The sequence below is a fragment of the Arvicanthis niloticus genome, chromosome 20, assembly GCF_011762505.2.
Source record: "Arvicanthis niloticus isolate mArvNil1 chromosome 20, mArvNil1.pat.X, whole genome shotgun sequence".
In the NCBI taxonomy this organism is placed as follows: Eukaryota; Metazoa; Chordata; class Mammalia; order Rodentia; family Muridae; genus Arvicanthis; species Arvicanthis niloticus.
In genome coordinates, this window is record NC_047677.1 from 40,648,242 (window position 1) to 40,664,568 (window position 16,327).

The 16,327-nt window shown below is 38.6% G+C and overlaps 1 protein-coding gene across 2 annotated transcripts in view; it reads right to left on the reverse strand.

Annotated features, from left to right (window-relative positions):
- Positions 1-1,385: 1,385 nt before the first annotated feature.
- Positions 1,386-16,327, reverse strand: part of LOC117724597 (solute carrier family 5 member 4B-like) — a 50,078-nt gene continuing 35,136 nt past the window's right edge. The window contains exons 10-15 of one of the 2 annotated variants that reach the window (XM_034524497.2): positions 15,983-16,090; positions 14,514-14,664; positions 11,530-11,698; positions 9,687-9,902; positions 6,405-6,507; positions 1,386-5,107 (exon numbers count right to left, since the gene is read on the reverse strand). In XM_034524497.2, the coding sequence (XP_034380388.1) occupies positions 4,893-5,107; positions 6,405-6,507; positions 9,687-9,902; positions 11,530-11,698; positions 14,514-14,664; positions 15,983-16,090 (962 nt within the window). In that variant the 3' untranslated portion in view covers positions 1,386-4,892. Of the gene's footprint in view, positions 5,110-6,404; positions 6,508-9,686; positions 9,903-11,529; positions 11,699-14,513; positions 14,665-15,982; positions 16,091-16,327 lie in introns of both variants that reach the window. The other variant, XM_034524496.2, reaches the window with a different exon arrangement.

Sequence of the window (16,327 nt, forward strand, 5' to 3'; positions counted from 1 at the left end):
CAGAAAGTGGCTATCATCCTTGCAGCCATCTTGAGCCATGTACCCTGATGAGAGACTTGATTACATCAGCCTACAACAGCTGAGCACACTCTGATAACATCTTGCTTTAGATACTCAGGATCTTCCCTTGGGTATGTGAGACTTAAAGTTGTGATTTAGAGCTGAGACTTAAGGGCATGACTTAGAGATCAGATTTAGAAATAAGGCCTAAGGGCATGACTTAAAGATGTGACTTAGAGGCATGGCTTAGAAGTGAGACATATAAAAGGCAAGAGGCAGACAGAAGAGTACAACTTGGAGTACAACTTGGAGTACAACTTGGAACTAGGAATTAGGTTAGAGAGTACAACTTGGAACTAGGAATTAGGTTAGAGAGTACAACTTGGAACTAGGAATTAGGTTAGAGAGTACAACTTGGAACTAGGAATTAGGTTAGAGAGTACAACTTGGAGTTAGTTATTAGACATTAGGCACTTAGCACTTGGAAAGAAGCTTGGAACTTGGAGGTACTAGGGACTAGGAACTAGGGACTAGGAACTCAAGACTTGGGACTTGGACTAGGAAGAGAGACTAAATAATAAACGGGATTGAATCACACTCTGTCTGGTCTCCATTCTTCGAGTCCGTCCTCACTCTCTCTCTTGCTGAACCCCAATCCACAGACTGGAGCTGCTTGGGGCAGTGGGGGCCAACAACTTAGCCCCCAAGGCTTTTGGCAGTGCGGGTTCAAACACTGACAGAATGGTCCGAGACATTTTGGCCCCCAAACGTGGGGTAGTGCAGTTCTCAACATTTCTGGCCCCCAAGCGTGGGGCAGCTTGGGCCACAACAAGGCCCAGATTAAGAATGTTTACATTTGAATTAAGACAATGCACAGAGTGGGCTCAGCAGAAGCTTGTTATGGTCATCCTGACCAACCCTTAAAAAGGTGTTTTTCAGAATTTGTTTATTGCCTTGCTTGTTTCTTTTGGGGGAGCCATCAGCCTCAGACCTAAAGACATTCACAACAGAAAGCTTATGGCCCAGGCAGTATAGACAATGATTATGCTGGAAATTTAAATTATGCCTGCTTACCTCCATGGCATTATAGGTGTGCCTGCTAATAAAAGAATTTCTCAAAGAGTAGGAGAGGACAAGATTGGCCTTCAGCTTGGCCTTTATCTAATACTCTCACTCAGTTACAAGGGATTGGTTATTCCATTAATCCAAAACTAAGTTCAAACTTAAGATTTATGAAACTTATGGGGCATCACAGCCTGACTTGCCTACTCCACCTGCCATTCCAAGAAATGCATATAAAATTATTATAGATCTATAAATTTTTTTTTTTTTTTTTTTTTTTTTTTTTTTTTTTTTTTTTTTTTTTTTTTTTACCATTTTATACATCCTGGTGAAGGCGAGAGGTTCAGTGCATTCAGTGAATTTGCTTGTAATTTTTGAGAGCCCATGAAGTGATATCATTAGAAAGGTTTGCCTCAAGGAATGGTTAATAGCCTTACCTTATATAAAAAAATTGTTGTTGCTTTAATTCAAGAACTGAAGAGTTTGCATCTTTCAGTGTATATTATTCATTGTATGATATTTTATTAGCTGATCTCCCTGAAGGAGTTTTTTTCTGCAAGCCTTTGCTCTCATACAATGAGCTTTTAAAGTTTTGGGGAGTGCTTGTTGCTCCAAAAAAGATTCAAGGGAATATCTTTTCAATACTCGGGGCCTCAGTTATATCCTAAGCAGATTCTGGCATAGAAAATTCCAATAAGAATAGACAATTGGGGCTGGAGAGATGGCTCAGCCATTAAAGGCTAGGCTCACAACTAAAAATATAAGAGTTCAATTCCCAGCAACCACATGGTGGCTCACAACCATCTGTATTGGGATCTAATGCCCTCTTCTAGATTGCAGGTGCACATGCAAAAAAAATTGGTTTACTTTTAATGATTTTCAAAAGTTGTTAGGAGATATTAATAAACCCACCACAAGAGGTCTTAAGCTTTTGTTTGATATTCTCAAGGGGAATGCACGTCCTAATTCTCCTCAACAATTAACTGATGAAGGAGGAATATCTTTGCAGAAAATTGAGTAAGTTGTTAGTTATCAACAGATACATTATATAAACTATGTTCAATTGTTGGCTGTTTGCGTTATTCCTACTCATGGGCTCACAGCAGTCCTTTGGCAAAAGAAACCATTAATGTGGATTCATCTTTCTTCATCTGTAAGTAAAGTTTGGATATCCTATTATGAAAATGTTGCTGTGTTAATACAGAATTGTAAGATAGAATCCTGAAAGTATTTTGGATGATATGTTTATTCCTTATTCCAAATAGCAATTAAATTGGTTATTGAAAAATACTGATATTTGGCCTATTACATGGTAAACTTTTTAGGCTAATTTGATAATCATTATCAAAAAGACAAGCTGTTACAGTTTTCTTCTATGCATGCTTTTATATTTCCTGTAAATCTATGCATGCAGTACATAGAAAAGGTGTTTACTGTATTTACAGGCAGCTTATCTATTGAGAAGGCAGTATATGTAATTAGATCACATGTTCATTTTCTTGAGTTTCCCCCTGCTTCAGCACAAATTACTGAATTACGTGCTATAGACACTGTTTGAAATGCTGAAAAATCAAGCTTTCAACTTGTATACTCATAGCCAGTATATAGCTCAGGGTTTATAATTGCTTAAAATTGTTCCATTTTATATATTGCTAATTTTCAAATTTTACAAATACAACTTAATTTAAGGAATATGTACTGTTCCTTAACTTTATAAGACATTTAAAAGCTCATATTGGATTGCCTGGACACAGGCAAACACTACATCAGATTTGTATACAAGCAGATTATAAGCCTTACAGAAACAATTGGCCATACTATCTTATTCTTTACACCATCAAAATAGTAATAGCTTGAGACAATAATTTGGTATTTCTAGAAAGTGTGCAAGTCAAATTGCTTAAACTTTTTCTCAGTAACCTCAATTTTTTCATAAAGGTGTTAAGCCTTGAGGACTTATACGTAATCAATTTTGGCAAATGGATGTTACTCATTTTTGATTTTGGAAAATTAAAATATGTGCATGTGACTTGACACCTTTCAGGCTTTCTAGTTGCAACTGCTTTAACAGGAGAAGCAACTAAAAATGTAATTAGTTATTGCCTACATTATTTTTCTATGCTTGGTGTTCCATATCAGATTATAGACAATAGAACTGGCTATTGCAGTCAAACATTTGAAATGTTTTGTTGACAATTTAATATTACCCATATTACCAGGATTCCTTATAATCCCCAAGGACAAGATATTGTGGAACTTTAAAATAATATCTTCATAACTCTTTGAGTGTTGGAGAAGAAGCTCCTGGTGCTTCTGCCCTGGTTCTGCAAGGAACTCTGAAAAATTTGCATTTAATAACTAATAAAAGGGGGAATTATACCTCCAAGGTCATCAATAGCACACTTTGCTTTTGTCTTATTTGTTTTAAATTTTTTGCAAGCTGATGCTAAAGGTCAGTCTACAGCAGATAGCCACTGGCATCCAGTCCCTTCCAGCTCATTTGCCAGGGTCAAATGTAGAGACACTTCTAACTAATACATGGGATGGTCCCAACCCTGTTTTAATTTGGGGCCATTTTTCTGTGTGTTTTATCACAAAATAAATGGAGCCTGATAGCTGCCTAAAAGATTGGTCTGTCAAGTGGACACAGATCTTGAGTTTAATGATTATGATTCTAATGATGAAGATGACTCAAAATCCTTATCAGACAACTGATTTAACTTGGCATATAGTCTCCACTCTTGCTGCAGAGTAAGTATTTTTTTTATCAATACTTAAAGCCACCCACTATATACCTGGTGGCCAGACTTTGTGTCTGATTCCTGCCAATTAGCAGCTGGATTAGATACCTGGAACATTCCCACTTATAACTTTGTTTTCTACACTGCTTGGATAATCTTGTTGCTTTTAACCTTTGAACCTTGTATCTCAAAAAGATTGGTTGCCTTTACACAGGATCACTCTTAGCAAGCTCAGCTATTCATCATGGCAGTTATCTATCAATATGAAGAAATGCAGTGAGTGCATATTCACAAGTCCTTTGGTATATATGTGGTTTTGGTCTGTATGGGAAAGAGTGCATCAAAGATGGTCAGTAGTCAAAGACAGGTAAGAGTGTTCTTGAGCTCCTGTAGACCTAAGACAGAGGCATACATCAATAATGCTGTGTATGTTCTTCATGACAGGTAATAAGGAGCAATATAGATGCCAACCTAAGGAAGGCACGGTCGCCCAGCCACTCTTTACCCTAGATAGAATGAAATCTTGTGTCCTGTTTAGCTGCTGGCACTGCTCATCTTAAAAAACTAAAAAGGAGGACTTTTACCCTCCCCCAGCCTTGAGCAGGCTTGAAAGACCTTGTTTACAACAGACCAAATAATAGGACCTAGGTGGAGTTACCCACCTTGGCTGCATGTACAACATGCTATAGGAACTTAGAAGAATAGACTGCCCACTGAGCTTGCCTTGAGACATCTTCAGCTGTGACTAAGGATTGGTCCCCCCCCCCCATCTCCAACAGTGACTAAGGATGGGTTCTCCCACCCATCTACAGCTGAAACAAGAAGTGGGTTAGTGGGGCTTTCCCTTTAAATTGAAGAACTGAATATTAGTCTTTGAGCCTTGATCAGAGAACGTTGTCTTGGCTTCATCTTACCCTTGCCCTCTGTCCCTTTCTTTATTCCCAGCCCCCTTTTAAGGAGAACCCAGTTGGTCCATGGCCACAGGCGGCTACAATAAAACATTTCCAACTGGTCATTTACCTTTGTCACACAGTCAAATTTATATATAAAAACCAACTCAATACAAATAATCTTTGCCTCATTCAGGGTTCAGGCAAAATAGGCATGAACGAAGACAGCGACAGCCAGGAGGATGATTGCATTGATGTTCACAACACTTCTCCACAAAGGCTTCTCAGATGCGTCTGAGAATTTTTGCCTCAGAGCTGCCTCCTCTTCTTTGGTCAGCTTGGGCCCTGTATTCTGCAGACCACAGAATAAGCTGCATGCCCTCCTAAGACATCCACCAGATTGCTCAGAATCATCTGAAACAAGAAAAGGCATCAATAAATTATCACCAAAGACAGGAAATAGAAATCACTGTTGGTGCAGTATAAATGTCTGTGAGCAATGTCACCACCACTTGCAAGTGTCAGGGTAATCCACGGGAAAATGCTTACATTTGATTATCTGAAACAAAAATTCTGCATGTTAAGAATTCAATAAACAAAATAAAAAGAATCAAAGACTGGGGTTGCGGACACTGACATATCACAATAAGATTTTATAATTAGAAGAAAAGACCATCAGCCTCCTCACGTAAACATGCAAGAAGGAAATAGTTCAAACAGCAGTAACAGGTGCTTTATTAAAATACTCAGAAAAGAAAGATTTGCACTAAGTTACTTTGAAATAGTAGTTTGCATCCATCATTTGTAAATACTGAAAACCTTTTAATACTCGTGTTAGGAAGTTGGCATGCAAACAGAACTGCTAAATGTTGTTGCAAGGGCATTTAATTCCCAAGTAGGGGACCATGGAGAATGCTCATGGCCTTTGGTCAGACTTTTAAAAATACGTCCCAATGGTACAGTAGATCGCATACCAAGGAATTTGGTGCAAAGCTCTTCATGGTGGCATTGGAAAATTTAAGACATGTTTCTAAACAGTAGTCTATGAAAAATAATTGAAGATAAAGCAGAAAACTGTGAAACATAACAAAAGTATTTCGGTGGTGGTAGAAAGTATATGACCTTTGTGTCTAAAAGAAGCTGAAAATTAATGAAATACCCAAGTATCATCTAACCTAATGTAGACATCATATTTAATAGAGTAACCTCAAATACTGTAAATGGAAGGGTATACTAAGGGGAAAAGATCACCAAAGAAGGACAAAAAAGAAGAGAAACAAACCTGAAAGTTAGTTCACTGATAACAAATCAACTAGCTTAGTCTGGAGGAGAAGAGATATTAGGGAGAATAGTGGGGAATAAGAGTGGAGAGGAGATTGTGTCAGACACTCAGACATGACCAATCAAGACTGATCTGTTGAGCACAGTCTGTAGAGATGGGTCAATCTGTAATTGTTATTTTGGCAGCTGGCACTCAGTTTCATGGGTAGATGATGGATGGATGGATGAGCAGATGGACTAGAGATGAATAAGTAAGTGGATCTCATATTAAATGATCAGGATGTTGAGGACATGCCTCAAATTTTTTAGTTTTGTACACATACATGTAAATCTCAGGAGCTGAATTTACTGGGATTAAAAACAAACATAAGCCATCAAAGCCAAACACACACAGTGTTTTACATTAAAGCAAATGTAAGGCAGATATTACCTCCTTCAAGAGCACCATCAACTTCTTCTTGAGTTTCCTCTTCCGCATCTAAGTCAATCCGTTCCTCTGTGTTGTTCCAAAGACTCCAGCACAGGCGGTATAGCTAACCAGAGACAATGCACAAGTTCACTGGTGATGGGGAGATATTTACAATGACTCAACAATACCTTGGTTAATGTATGGTTTTAAAAATATAACTGTGCCAGGGCGGTATAGGTTAAAAGGAAAGATCTCACCAAAACATATCAATCATTTTGAATTATTTCTGTTTTTAACTCTGGTATTTGCCCACAACTCCAAGTGGTATTTTGAGACTTCTACTTCTGGGTTTGCAATGTCAGGAAGGGCATAGATTCAGCTGTCCTACAGAGAACCTTGGCTACACTTGCTATCTTACTCCTTGTGTGAGCAATACATTGTGATTACTTTATTCAGTCTAATAGTTACTTTTATTCTTTAAAACGTTTGTATTAATTTGTCTTTCAGGATGCATCATCCTTAGACAGTTATCTGTGAGCTGTTCTTGATTTACACCTTTCCAACCTCACCTGCAAAAACTGATATTATAACTGTTGGATATCATTTTGATTGTTATATGTGATATAATTTATATCTTCGTGCTTGTTGATTAATCCCAGCACTTGGGAGGCAGAGGTAGGCAGAGATCCGTGAAGCTGAAAAACCAGCCCGTTCTGAATAACAAAGTTCAGACTACTAGGACTGTGTAGCAAGAACCCCACCTCAAAAATGATTTAAAAAATTGAAAGTAAATAGCAAAAACATTATTTTAAATTTTTTTTGCCACAGATTTAACTCCCATAAATACTAGTCTTGGGCCATTCTAAGGACACTGAGTCGAGTATCCATGGGTTTAAAACTTATAATTAAACTGCCGGTGGCTTGGCCCTTAAGGCACCCGCCTGCAGAGGGCGCAAGTCTCTTGGTGCGTGCGTTCGAATCCTGTCCTCCCGCTCCCGCGTCTTGTGGGAAAAAAAAAACAACTTATAATTATAGTATTTTCAGCCATGCAAATCATATCCATGGCTGTCTTCCATCAGTTGGTGAAGATTTATCTTTCTTTGTTTCTATTGACATAAAAACTGTATGTGCTATGTTATAACATACTATTAAAACAGCATGTCTCATAATGAGTCTGTTTGTTGTCTGTAGCCAGACTTTTAACTACTTCATGGATTCTTTTTTCTTTTCCCATTTATCCCACCCTTTCAACGCCCTAACACTAAGCAGGAGAGAAAAAAAGGGTGGAGGGGAAAGAGGATGACATTATAGTTAGACTACATCCGCTGATTATGGACATGGAGTTCTTGTTTCTTCTTTGTGTATGTCTATTTAACAAATTCCAACCAAACACCAACCCTCAACAGACTCTTAGTGCCTTAGCATTTATATATATACCCTCTGAAGTGTCCCTAGAATTCCAAATGTCACACAATTGCAGAAACTCTCTGCAGCTGGCAAAATCCCACCCCTGCTAGAGCACAAAACAAATCACAGTCAGCTGCTGTGGATGATCTGAAGCAGCCTCATATCCCATACCTAGATTTCAAAGGAAAACACATTCTTAGAATGTGCCTGAATTTTTAATATTCCAGAATTCTCCCTTGCACTGTTGTTAACAATTCTTTCTTCAGAGTCCTTGAATTCTGACCCTAACTTGCATTAGCTTTCTTCGTGTTCATTCCCCAAACTTTTACCTGGCCTGTTTCAGTGCTGCTTTGCTACATGAGTTCACAACAGGTTTCAAGAATATCTTTAAAATAGCTCTTAATGCTAATCAATGCTAATAGGTCTACTTCAGAAGTTAAAGACTCCCAGTTAATTTATTGAAACACAATGATGATCTCATTGATCCTTGAGGAAGTTAGTTCCTTAAGAATTAGTAGTAAGCTATAATTATTCTTGTAGTCACATAATTTTATATTACATTTTCCTTTGTTGATATGTGCTTTCTTGTGTTCTTTTGTTCATTTCTGCTACCAAATGTAAGTATTTAGTAATGAGTTATGGTAGGTGTCATTAATAAAGTTTTTAATTTTTCTCAGTTGCCCTATGTTTCAATTTCTCAAGGTAGACATCCTGTACTAGCTACTTCATATATATATCCATGCAAATTGGAACAACATTAAAGAATGTGAATGATAAACACAAAATACATAGAAGTATTATTACATGCTATCAATAAATTGAAACAATGTTACTAAATGATTAGTATGCATATTTTTTTAAAAAAAAAGAGTAGCATTTTCTGATCTCCCACACTATGTCTTCTTCTACAGGTAATTTTGTCAAAAATTACATGTCCATTTATTTATTTATTTATTTATTTATTTATTTATTTATTTATTGGTTTAGACAGTGTTTCTCTATTTAGCCCTGACTATTCTGGAACATAGAGCAGTCTGGCTTTGAATTCTTAGAGATCAAACTACCTCTATCTCCTGAGTGCCACCATGCACAGCTCAGACCCATGTTTTAAAATTTTTTTCTATGCTTACACAAATGTATTTGTCTCCCTGGTTTTATATGTCCCAAAATGATAGTATAGCATATTATTAGATTCTGCAGGTCTTTTTCCTGATTCAACCATGTTATCGACATTTAAATATATACTAGTGCTTCCCCATTATACTTATTCTTTTAGTGATAAAAAATCTGCATTGTTCTTGTTGTGATAAGAAAAAATTAATATTTTCCTAATTTGCATATATTTAAATAAGCTACTAAAAGTATATTTTTTTTACTCATAGATTTAAGAATTAATAAATTGGCAACTACAATTTGGCCTCTTAGAAATCATGAGATTCACATATTCACCAACAATTGTGGAATGTAGGAATTTTCCCACTTTCTTACCAACACTGAACAGTATTTAATACTCTTTTGGTCAATTTAAATACCATATGACAAAATGAACATCATATGTTCCATGTTCTCATCTCTTTCATACTGTGGATGATATTTGATTTGCTCCTAACCTGGCTAATCCCAGGTGCCTCTTCTGCTCTCTGATGTTTCCTGGTCTCTTAGGCAACACCAGGTGCTGTCATTCTGGTATCTTGGAACAGTGGGATGGCCTGGAGTTATCCCCCATTTGTATTAGGAAAACTGTGAATTCCCAGTTCATTTCCTAATCTCACACATCTTCATTCTCTGCCACTTGGTATAAGCTGGGCACAAAGCAGTCGTTTAGTGGATCCTAGCTCTAGTGTAAGTTACAATGTTTCCATTGCCTAAGCCTGGATAGCAGCTACCATTACTCACATGAACATCAGGAATCGGCTCTGTTAGGAAGGAGACTCCCAGGGTTACTATTATGGACACAAAGAAGAGAATGATGGCAAAGTACATATAATGAACTCCACAGATAATCTTGGGGCAGTTACTGGGAGCCAAGCAGCTTCCTGTTCCGTATACAAACTCAGTGATCATACGGATCAGGCCTACTACAAGTCCAAACATTAGCCCCCAGAATGCTCCCTGCAAGAAAAAACAAACAAGAAAAAAAAGAAAAAAAAAAGGTTACCACCCTGCTTGCTGGCTCCAATAAGGGACAGTCAAGAACACATGTTTTCAGAGTAAGGAAAGTTGAAAATATGTCTTTATTAGTAAGCTATTGCTGTCTTTGTTTCTCAGACACCTGAGCCCTTTAAAACCTATTTATTTTGATTTATGTCTATGTGTATGTGCTTGCTTATTTGTATGTGCACCACATGTATGAAGTACATGCAGAGGCCTGAAGAGGGAGCTAGAGCCCCAGAACCTAGTTACAGGTGGTTGAGAGCAGGTGTGGGTGCTGGAAATCAACCTGGGTTCTCTACAGAGGCAGTAAGTGCCCGTAATTTCTGAGCCATCTCTCCAGGTATACATGGTGCATTTCTTTCTATTTTATTCTATTCATTATTGACCGGTGCATTTCTTTCTATTTTATTCTATTCATTATTGACCGATGCTGTTTGTATACACTTATGGGTACAACTAGCTTATATTATGATGTACACATTACAGAATGATTGCAATTACTTAATTTCCACATCTTAGATATCACATGGTGATTTTTTTTTTTTTTGAATCCCAGAGCTCTGTGGTCCACTCTGACTAAAGCTAAGTTTTTTTCTTTTTCGTTTATGTTTTCCTGTCTATAGATTTAAACACTCACTATTTATTTTGCCCAATAGGTAGATCTATGACTTTCACAATTTTCAGGGTTGATAAGAGGTATGCTTGACAAATCAATGCTTTTCTTTTTCTAGAGATCTATGGTGTTGGAAACACATGCTCTCAGTTCTCCTTTCTGGAACTGGCATGGCAAGGGGACCAGAAACAGGAGCTTTAGACTGTGGGAAACTACATCTGAATTTCAATGCCCTGCTTACTATGACATGGCAGACTGAACAGACATCAGGACATCAGCTTCTTCATACCTGTTCCTAACCAGAGACTATATCAATAGAATAATTATAGAGTTGGTGGATTAAAATAATGGTCTACAAGAATCAATCACCTATAGAATAATAGGATTTAATGTATTTCAGGTAGTACTACTGTGGTAGACTTTTTTCTTGTAAACATTTTACATGTCTTCTATTTCCAACCTCTTGGCACTCAAATAAGGTAGGTACACAGTTGTTTCTATATGACAGAGTTGTTTGATTTACTTGATGTCAATATTATTATATGGTAGAACTACGACTGGATGTTGAAGTCCTGTTTTGAAAATTAGTGTTTTTTTAAGTACTCTGCAATAAATGTACATACTTTGTTAAAAATGTTAGGAAGTTAATATGATTGTGTGTTCCATTCATGGTCACATACTTTTGTTAGGATTGTAAACTGTAGCTTACCACAAGTGAAGTTGAAATAGGCCTTAAGTGACAGACATAGATTGGACAGAATGCATTACTTTTGAGATGGGCTGTCATTGTGTTGCCCTGGTTGGTCTTGAATGTCTAGATTTAAGATGTCTTCCTGAGACAAGCTCCTGAATAATATCCTTGAATAATATTCTAGCCAACTGTGCTTAAGTAAAAGAATGTCCTTTTCTATTCCAGAGGAATTTCTAAATTTCACTTCATTCTTGCAAATGTATTCCTTAAGTTACTTTTACCTGCTCATTGACCCTTTTGAAGAAGATGGCAAGAGTGAAGACAGCGCTAAGAGGAGGCCCAATGTAGCTAGCAAATGAGGAAATATAGTGGAAGAGCTGTCCATTCTGTGACGACTGGACCAGTGGGACCCACAGGATGCTGATGACAATTAGGATGATGCCAAATATCCTGTCAGGAAAACACTGTGATTTAAAGGTTAAACAAAAGCAGTATGCCCAGCTCCACCATTCCTGACATGAATCTTCTGCTCTTCCCTTGGATTTCCAGAAAGGCAAGCTGGTTGACCTTGTATGAACCCATGTGGTGCCTGTAGAATATCAGGTAGTAGAAAAGTCAATGAATAAAATTTTCCAAATTAGCAGTAATTTTTTTTAATTCATGAGATTAACTATGTATTCACGAAATCAACTCAAATTGTGGCTATTGATGAGTACTTTTAAAGGTATGGATAAATTAGAAACAAACCTTAAACTTCTTCTCTCCATTCCTAATAATTTATATGATAAATAAGCCAGATATTTCCTTTTCCTTTTTTCCAAGTTGAGGGAAACTGAGTCAGTTTACAGAGATTGGAATGAAAATATCAAACACCTCAGATGTTGTGTGGCATGGTAAGAAACAGTAATGTACATTTCTTAACTCGAGTATTTCACCAGCTAAAATGAATTTGTTAAAATACTGTTAGGAGGTAAAAAGGTTTCAGAGGTATCTGTGGTCCATGGGAGATGAGTTGCAATTCGACACCCAGTATCTTAAATGATTGTAAATAAGTTTACTAATCGTTGTGATTTCCTGAGAAAATGTGGTGGGTGGGAGCTTTGGACATGTCACTGAGAGTCTGTCAAAGGACAAGCGTTTTAGCTTTATAAGCTGCTCTGATCTCACAAGTATTGGGAAAACCAAACAGTCTCAGTGTGATGCCTCAAGGACTAAAAATTTGACCACCCATCCCCACTGCACACTGTTATCATTGAAAAATAAATTACACCCTCTGCCTCTCTCTCTGCCTCAGTGTCTTCTGTCACAAGTCCAACCCAATCAAAATTCCTGTTGTAGGTAACTGAGCCTGCTTCACTCCTCCTGGCTATCCTCCTAAGCTGTTGTCTCTTACACACTCCTCTGCCCTAATATGACTGTCTTGTTGACCAAAGTACTGCATCCCATTCATACACTCTGTACAAGCAGATGCCCAGCAGAAGACAGATGCACACAGGGGCCTGAAAGTATCTGGAAACTGATCCTGGGTAATGGAAAAATGTGACCCACTAGTATGGGATCATCGTACTAGTGGGTCACTTGAAGCTCACTGCAAACAGGAAAATAACAAGTAGCGAGATAGGAAAATGATTTGAATATTAAGTAAAAACAGATTCATGAACGCTGATCCTACCAGAAGAATAGATTCATTATTGTTCTTCCCTAGAAAGCTGAGGGACCCCACACTACACCCATTTCAAACCACTTTAGGTAACTGTATACTTCGATACATCTTTTTATCCTGTTCTGAGTTTATTCTTAGAACTTATGGCTGTAGGATACAGAATGTAGTTGTTAATTATTTATTTCCTGCACAAACTCATAAATCTCATTAATAAATTTAAAAAATCAATGGTTGGTTTTTTCATATCTTAGTTATGATAAATTGTAAGCTTTAGGCAGCATAGGTGGAAAACTTATTAACATAATGGCTGAAATGTTAACAGCATTTATGCCTATGAGTTTGTGGGGTCTCCCTTCTCCCCAGGGGTCATTGGCCACTGGCTGGCCAGTGAGGACAAAGGGAACAGAGGTGGAGCATAGGGTGGACCAGATGGAAACAGAGACTGCTGCAGTGAGATAAACCTACTCTTCCAGGAGTAGGGTACATAGTGGCTTCTAGGGGTACAGGTGGAAAGAGGTAATTGGTCATAATACAGCTCCCAATTACCATGTGATGGGAAGACAGAGAAGGATTTATGTGCCAAATTATGCAGCAAAGCACAAGGTCATTCTTCAGATAAAACCAGGCACCTGTCTGTGTTCAGGGATGCTCTCCAAAGAAAGTCAGACAGAGAGAGGGAAGCCCTGCTGAGAAAGAAGGGTCCTTCATTCTGCACCAAGCTCAGAGAGCTATCAGGTCATGGGAGACTTCAATCTTAATAGCGGGGTTCTCCAACATGAGTTTTTACTGGAACTATTCCATCCTGAGCCTCAGGAAATTCTGGGCCTCTGGAAGAGCAGCCAGTGTTCTTAACTGCTGAGCCATCTCTCTTGCCCTGAGCGTTCAGTTTTTTAAAACAGAACTTATCCATTTATTTATGTTTCATGTTCTCCCTCTAAGTTCTACACTTTCATTTTTAAAGCAATGTACAAAATGGCAGATAGATTTTGCCTGAAAATTAAGTGAAGAAGAGGACACCATATTGGCTGCTATCTCTTGTTTCCTTCCATCTCACCATCTTCAAGGCCCAGAGTCTGCCCAGAATCTCCTAACTCTCCAAGATGTCTCTTGGATTTTGTCTCCTCTTGAGGCTCTGTCTCTGTCTAGCATGGTTCATCCTTTAGAGAATGCAGTTGTTAAACTTCTCTGTGTAACATGGGTGAGGTAACTGACTGTTTCCGTATGGTACGTACAGAAACTGTTAAAGGAAAGACATTCAGCTATAAGACTTACAGTGTGAGGTATATCCCGTTAAACATGGACTGAGTTTTGTGAAGCAGTGGTGCAGGCATAATCATAAGGGGAAGAAATGAATAACCATCAGACAGTGGGAGTCTGAAAAACTAAACTACTTTGTTTAAAACTATGGCTATAATTTTTGGGTCTGTGAAGAGAAAGGTTGAGTTGAATATCTCTTAATGACTCTTCCCCATTGTAGAAGAACATTTTTAGTTTCTCTGAATCTAATCTAAATCTAAAATCTAATCTAAAAGCATGGCTTTGTAGTTCCTGTCTCTAGCCCCCTCCTCAGAGAGGTTCTAGGCAGACACCAGGCTCCCTCACCGTCCAGCTATCATGAGCTCTCTCTCTGACGCCTTCTTCCTTATCTTGGTGTACAGGTCCATGGTGAAGAGGGTGCTGGCACTGTTGAAGATGGAAGTCAGGGAGCTCATGAGAGAAGCCACCATGACCGACAGCATCAGGCCTCGAAGTCCTGCGGTCAGAGGGAGCAAGCTGTGGTCAGAGTGGATGTCGTGGCTTATGAGTGATTTGCTACATCAAAGAGCCAATGGAGGATAAAACTGTCTATTACAGAGTAATTACCCAATGCAGCTGTCAGTGTACGCCAGTGCTGAACTTTTCTTGCAGATTCAGTCAGTGAATACATCAATCCACAATAGAACAAGGTTTCGTGAAATTCATCATATTTGAAGGTAAAGGATGTGGCAGTGAAAAACTTGTCTTTTAATCTGGGAGTTTAGTTTTAAAAATACAAAGCTATCACGTGGCTGGTTAGCTTCTATGGCTTAAAATCAGCTTAAGGAACGTTACTATCTGGATTTATAATGCAAACATTTTCTGAGGTTCTTCCTCTGGTTCAGCTTAGTATTAGCTTAAGAGCTAAATATTTCTTAGAGGTCACATTCTGGGAACTTTGTAAGAGAAGGAAGAACCTGGTACCATCCTTCTTTGGAGAAGAAACTCTTGGCTTTGTGAACACTTTGAGAATTGCAGAACTAGAGTCCTGGAAGACGATACTGGTGAGAAAACTTCATGGGCAAAGCTGAAAGTTTTCAATCATTGTGAGAGCTTCACACTTCTGCTCCTAACCCCCGTTGGTGATGGCTCCAGGCCTCCCAGTAGAGTATAAAGACGACACGCATTCTACATTGAGTTTGTGGGTTTCTTAATTTTGAATGACCTTGTGTATATCAAGGAGGAAAAATGGCACAGAAGTGTGCACCGAGACCCCAGACCACTTAAACTTTTCATCTCCGTATGTGCTCTGTGTATGGTCCCCACAGCAATGATCACTTTCTGAGATTCTAATAATCAGGACTTCACAGTAAAGCTTGTTATCTAGACTGTAAAGCTACAGTGAGTTTCGAGGTGGAGGGCAATCATGGTCACTTTACAGGTAAATCTTAAGAGCCAAAGAAACACAGGAGGAATGGTGTATCCTTAGGTACAAAGCATGCAGACTGAGATATTGTAAAGTCAAGGTAACAGTTAACTTCAAGTCTTCTGGGTTTATGCATTTGTAGCATCACAACTTCTTCTTTGGCTAACAAGTCATTTTGATGTTAACTGTGCCAGAAGACAGCATTCACCCTAAGCAGTGTTCTTCTAACAGAAATTAGCTCACGTCTGCCATCTCCAGACCCGGACAACACGTGACTGCTATACTGTGACTGACTCTCAAGAACCATGTGATGAGTAGGACTGAATTAATGGAAGTATTGCCAGAGTCCTCCCCAATGGATCCCCCATGGCCCCGCATCCCTCTAGACATGCTATGGATGTTTACCCACCATCAGGCATCAGCTCCAGGACCATGGTGGGGTAGGCATAGTTGGTGCAGCCGGCTGCAGTGCCACACTGTTTCTCACACTCGGAAGGCACAACGCAGGCCACCTTATCTAAGGGGAGATACAGTTCATTGGTCAGGACACGACTAGGTACAATCTGCAAGCTTGTGACACAGGGAAGATGTAAGGTCATAGATGGGAGAAGATATATTTGCCTAGAAATTGGAGGCTGAGCTTTGAACTTGATAAACTTATGCCTTGTTGGGAAAACACAGTGAATGTTGTGTGATGGGATTAACACTAGAAATGTGTCTTCTGTTCCTTAGTAATGATTGGCCTTGTCTCCTT